The 6,148-nt window shown below is 41.2% G+C and overlaps 1 protein-coding gene across 1 annotated transcript; it reads left to right on the top strand.

The window, feature by feature from the left end:
• Positions 1 to 4,873: 4,873 nt before the first annotated feature.
• Positions 4,874 to 5,537, top strand: LOC309484581 (extracellular superoxide dismutase [Cu-Zn]-like; the record flags this gene model as incomplete). The annotated part of the gene is made up of 1 exon (XM_082150904.1): positions 4,874 to 5,537. The coding sequence occupies exon 1, from the start codon at positions 4,884 to 4,886 to the stop codon at positions 5,535 to 5,537; it is 654 nt and encodes a 217-aa protein (XP_082007030.1). The 5' UTR covers positions 4,874 to 4,883.
• Between the last annotated feature and the right edge of the window lie 611 nt (positions 5,538 to 6,148).

The following is a 6,148-nucleotide window of genomic DNA, read 5'->3' on the forward strand; positions in this document are numbered from 1 at the left end:
GTCCTACATTAAAGTATATTTCATAACCTGAACATTCCCATGTTTTTTTTTCTTGCTCTTTTCAGAGGCTTTTTGGCCATAGCTTCCAATAGTAAATGCACTCTTAAAAATAAATGTAGGGTGAATGCAGGCGAAGTGGGCCGTTTAGTTTGATTTACTGTGCTCAATGGGTTAACCCTTTAAGAGCATGACAATGGCCTTTAATTAAAGATACACTATTTCTTTAAATGATAAAATGGTTTTGGTTGATGCAATATGACACTGGAGGGTGTGGCTACATCTCAAGGGAGGACACCCTTATTGTTGAAGGTAGACATAAGATTTTATTTTCTAAATTATAAGGTTTCTCGCTAAATGTCAACAAATGGGTATATTATTCTGACAGTTTGTTGCTACAGTTAACACGGAATCAAAATGCAAAAAAAAAAGATTTAAAAACGTGTTGGTTTTCTTGTAAGGTGTTTAAAGCTACAATATGTACGATTTTTGTAATAAAATAACCAAAAATCACTTGCAAAGTGTGATGTATATATATATATTTCCTGCAGTTGTGTACTTTCAGTATCCCAAAAGTTCCCAAAGATTTTTAATTTCAGAGAAATTCCAATTTTAAATAATGACGTAATAGCCGCGTTATCACTGGTTTCCGCTCGTACTGCCATAGTAACCATGGCGACAACTGCGTTACGTCTAGCAGCACGCTCATGGAGTTGTTTCGTTCAAACATTATGGACCATGGCAAGCAGACTTTGGGACAAAAGGAGAACTAAAACGAGGATCAATATCGGCGTGGTGTTTTGGAGATGCCGAGAGCTCCACGTCCGTGACAAACTTCGACTCGACCGAGACGTCTTGCATGTACTTTATTAGACAGGTGAGCAAATGTAAATAAAACTAATCAATGTTATATAGCTCAACATGATGAAATGTTAGAATATGATCGGTATGTTATTCTAATGTTCATCTAGCTTACTGCTAGTCTCATACAGACAAACAAACACATAGAATAACATTATAACTTTCAACACACTCAAATGCAGTTTAGTGTGATAGACCAAGTGAAACAGTGCTGCGTTACCTCACAAGTTTAATTCGCCAAATAAACTGACTTGTTAACCCTTTCCCACCAAGGCAGTGCTGGTGCTGGTTCGGAGCTAGAGCCTAGTTTCAAATCGGTTCTTTGTTTTTCGACACCCAAAGCACCAGCTCTGAACCAGGAAAAGTGGTTCTTAAGTAGCACCAAAAAACATTGCTGGTCTAGAAGTAAGAACCGCTTGCGTCAGGGGCTGGGGGCGGGGTTACCGTGACCAACAAGACGAACAGAAACTTGTGACCGCCATTTTTCAAATAGCAGCTAATCGAGCTAATAGCAGCTTGATTGTAATCTCCGTCTATGCAAGTTACGGCGAGCTGCACGAACACGTTGGATTCGCCGTGTTTGGATGCCGATGTAGGTTCGCAAAGCCATGAGCATCAATAGTAACGCAACGACCTCCATTGTTGATGGAAGGCTCGTTCGAGATGCATCGGAGCGGCACGGACCGACCGGAGCTGCGGGAGTGTTTGGAGAGCATACGACTCCTTGTGCTTTTGGATCGCTTTCGCAGTGCTTTGATGTCATGAGCCGATCGGTCTGCGAGAAGCCGAACCATCTCGAACAAGCCTGGCGTGTTTGTGTTTGGCGCTGCCACGCTAGCGTTGCTGGGCAACATGAGATGTATCCAGTGACGTAAGATCTGGCTCTGTGGTGGCTCTCTGGTACCTTGGTAATCCAGAATTCTCGCGAGAGCACAAGTTGAATTTGCTCAGCGAGTTACTCTGGTGTTGAGTAATGATGCTCATTAAATATGCCCCTCGATCTGAGCTGCACCAGTCACATGGGGTTATCTGATATAGGCGGGCCAGAGGCGAGCTAAACAGAAGACGACAGCACTGTGACGTCGAAGTCATTAGTAAACATTGCAAGATGGCTATGGATGAACACCAGTTGTTTGAAACGGCTTTGGCCGCTACAATGAACGAGTTAGACTTGGCTTTTTATCTAAAACAGGAACAGAAGACGCCGCTCGAGTCGTTCCTTTGCAAGAAGGACGTTTTTGCTGTTTTGCCGACCGGATACGGTAAGAGTCTAATCTACCAGTTAGCTCCGCTGGTAGCTAAGCGTATGGGGTTTATTGTTGTGATTGGTCGTAGTGTTATCCAATTGCGTGCAGTGAGATCTTCAAATGCATGCTTGGTGCCACCCCTCGAGCTGGCCGAGTTTCATTAGTCGACGCCAGACCATTAATCTTTTATATTTAGGTCTGGATTTCCAGGCTACCTCTCTGGCCTTGTGGAAAGGCAAACCGGATCTTAGAGAGCTCGTCAGTCGAACCAACTCCGGACTGGCAATAGCTCTGGCTCTGAACTGGCACCCGGTTCATGCTGGTGGAAAAGGGGTATGTGTGAGTATTAATTCAGCACTTGCGGGTAGATCGGTAGATTGAAATGTCCTTAATCCTTCATGTCCGCGGGACTCGCATGTGGCGCTGATATCTGTCTCTCATTAGCAATCGCGACCTGCTTCATACCACAGTCATGTTAAAAACATCAATGTATTCACTCATCCATAAACATTATTAGATCCTTCGGCATGACGACAAGTTCCATAATTCCGCTTATGTGTCATCAACCTACACCTTTGTCATTGTAAGAGGTTAGCAAGCCTGGTCAGCACCTGGATGGGAGACGACCTGAGAAAACCACGTTGCTGCTGGAAGAGGTGTTAGTGAGGCCAGCAGGGGGTGCTCACCCTTGGTCTATGTGGGACCTAACGCCCCAGTGTAGTGATCGGGACACTATACTGTCAAAGAGCACCATCCTTCCAATGAGACGTTAAACCGAGGTCCTGACTCTCTGTGGTCATTAAAAATCCCAGGATGTCCTTTGAAAAAGAGTAGGGGTGTAACCCCGGCATCCTGGACAAATTTGCCCCTTGGCCTCTGTCCATCATGGCCTCCTAATCATCCCCATGTACTGATTGGCTTCATCACTGTCTTCTGTCCACCATTAAGCTGGTGTGTGTGGTGGGCGTTCTGGCCCAATATGGCTGCCGTCGCATCATCCAGGTGGATGCTGCACATTGGTGGTGGTTGAGGATATTCCCCCTTCCTTGTAAAGCGCTTTGAGGACCCAGAAAAGCACTATATAAATGTAACAAATTATTATTATTATTATTAAAATGTAGATGCCGCTATATAACGCTTTAAAATATGGACACAATTTAAGTTGATTTACAGTGTTTAGAGAAAACAGACAGAAAAAAAGATTTACAATATGGTTACCATTTTAAATGTTCCTCTTATTGAATTTGTGTTAGCCTATTTGTTGTTGCATGTGTTGTAGTTCCATTTGTAATATGTTGTAGAGTTCATTAAGATATCTGATATTCAAATTTCATCCAATTTCATGTCAACATGAGATATGTTCTAGTTGTTTTGAACTTTACACATGCATTGAGTGAACTGATGAGTATTACTCATCATAGCCTATCTATGTGCTTTTGGGTCTGTTAAATATGCTGTGGAATATGTTTGTGTGATGAGTTAATAAATCATGTGTTTTTAAGATCCAGGATAATTTTTTGATAAATTAGGGATGGGTCACATTACCTGAAAAGAAATTTGTCTGGAGTGCATGGTCTCAAAATGTTTATTGGTATATACCTTGCAAATAACACATATCAACTGTATTCAAAATGAAATATTAAAGTCGGACCTTAAAGTTAACAAAAGTAATAAAAAGAAAAAAACATCTAGGTACTGTATATCTAAATGACACGTTTAACAAAAAGCGTCCCACCTTACCTGCATGCATTCAATCTACTAAAAGGGGATTTTAACATCGATGCCATAGAAGAATCATTCCCTCAGAAATGTTTACTTCTGCCTTCAAAGACAATTAAATAGCAGTCCAATTGCATGTGTAATATAGGCTTGTCAGGCTTGGTACATCAGAGTCTGTAGAAATGGCTTCATGAAAAAGAAGAACTGTCAGCTATTCACTTATGTGAGATGAATATCTGCTATGAGAAGTGGTGTCAAGCATGAGCGTCAAGTGGAATTGTACACTAAGAATTAATGAGTCACAAATGAGCCACCAAATGAAGTGAAGATGAATCCATAGCAGTACTTCTTTTAATAAACACAAAACAATGGAGATAATCTACAATGGAGAACACATTGTGCAATGCAAGACAAAGAACTGAACAAACTGAGTGCTATATATAAACAGGCAAACAAAGGGAGCTAAATGAAACACAGGTGAACTTAATTAGTGACTAACAGACTATCATGGTTAACTTGTAGCTCAACATGAGTTCCTAAAAGAGCAGCCAAAAGTGTGATTCTCTCAACCCCAGGTCAGGACTGCACACGGATTAAGCTTTGTAGTGTTTTTGTGACTGCACTATTCAGGCTCCACACGGATTGAGGACAACTTTTCAGCTATACGGTAATGCACCTTTGCTGTTTTAGGCTTGTGTTTAGTTTTTTTCTCCATTCCATTTTCTCCATCAACTGACTTTAGTACAACTAAAAAAAAGTTAGTGTAAGCAAAAGTATAGATCTTGTCTTTTATTTGACCTGTCCTTGTGAAAAAAGTACACTTTAGCATGCTTTAAAAAGAAGTACATATTATTGAAAATAAAGCTATAAAAAATATACTTAAGTGCAAGAATGTAATGTTTTCAAACTAATCTGGTTGTGCTATTTTACCTAATGCAACTTCCATTCTCAAAGCTCCCTGCAACAAAGCTTTGACCTTTTATCAAAAATATTACATCCTTAAACCAAACGGCATGATTTGACTGAATCCACTCTTCATTGTAGGCTTTAAAGATCAACATGGAGAAAATCATCCTAATATTCCCTCTGATATTGCTGGCGCTGCATATACAAGGAGGAGAGTTCTCCAAATATCCAGCTTGTTTGCCTGAAGCTCCACAGCCGGAAGTCGTGGAGTTCGACAACACAATCTATGCCACTTGTGAAGTAACTCCCAGCCCCAATTTGCCACGTAACCAGCCAAAGATCTTTGGGCAAATCCTCTTCAAGCAGCTCTTCCCCAATGGAGATTTAGAAGTGAAAATCAACCTCCGTGGTTTGCCTGCCACCGATCGTCAAGAGCGTGCCATGCACATCCATCAGTATGGAGACCTCAGTCAAGGCTGCATCACTGTTGGTCCTCATTATAATCCAAACGGCGTTGACCACCCTCATCATCCTGGAGACCTGGGCAACTTTGCTTCCGAGCGAGGAGTTATAAGGCAGTTCCTGACGCTTCCAGACGCCAAGCTCTTTGGGCCTTATTCCATTCTGGGACGTGCGGTGGTGGTTCATGAGAAGGAGGATGATCTGGGAATGGGTTCAGATGAGGAGAGTAAACTCAGTGGGAATGCTGGAGAGATAATTGCTCTCGGTGTGATTGGTATTACTACTCCAAGTCTGTGGGAGAAGACCGGACCGTTCCCCAAGAAACCATGTGGAGGAAGGCACTGAGAGTCAAAGATGAGGGAGTCGGATATGGTGGGAGGGCAGACTCAAATAGGATAATCATGATTTTCCTTGTGTATTCTTTGTATGTGTCCTACATTAAAGTATATTTCATAACCTGAACATTCCCATGTTTTTTTTTCTTGCTCTTTTCAGAGGCTTTTTGGCCATAGCTTCCAATAGTAAATGCACTCTTAAAAATAAATGTAGGGTGAATGCAGGCGAAGTGGGCCGTTTAGTTTGATTTACTGTGCTCAATGGGTTAACCCTTTAAGAGCATGACAATGGCCTTTAATTAAAGATACACTATTTCTTTAAATGATAAAATGGTTTTGGTTGATGCAATATGACACTGGAGGGTGTGGCTACATCTCAAGGGAGGACACCCTTATTGTTGAAGGTAGACATAAGATTTTATTTTCTAAATTATAAGGTTTCTCGCTAAATGTCAACAAATGGGTATATTATTCTGACAGTTTGTTGCTACAGTTAACACGGAATCAAAATGCAAAAAAAAAAGATTTAAAAACGTGTTGGTTTTCTTGTAAGGTGTTTAAAGCTACAATATGTACGATTTTTGTAATAAAATAACCAAAAATCACTTGCAAAGTGTGATG

This window comes from Leuciscus leuciscus (genome assembly GCF_965113295.1).
Source record: "Leuciscus leuciscus genome assembly, chromosome: 20".
NCBI lineage: Eukaryota > Metazoa > Chordata > Actinopteri > Cypriniformes > Leuciscidae > Leuciscus > Leuciscus leuciscus.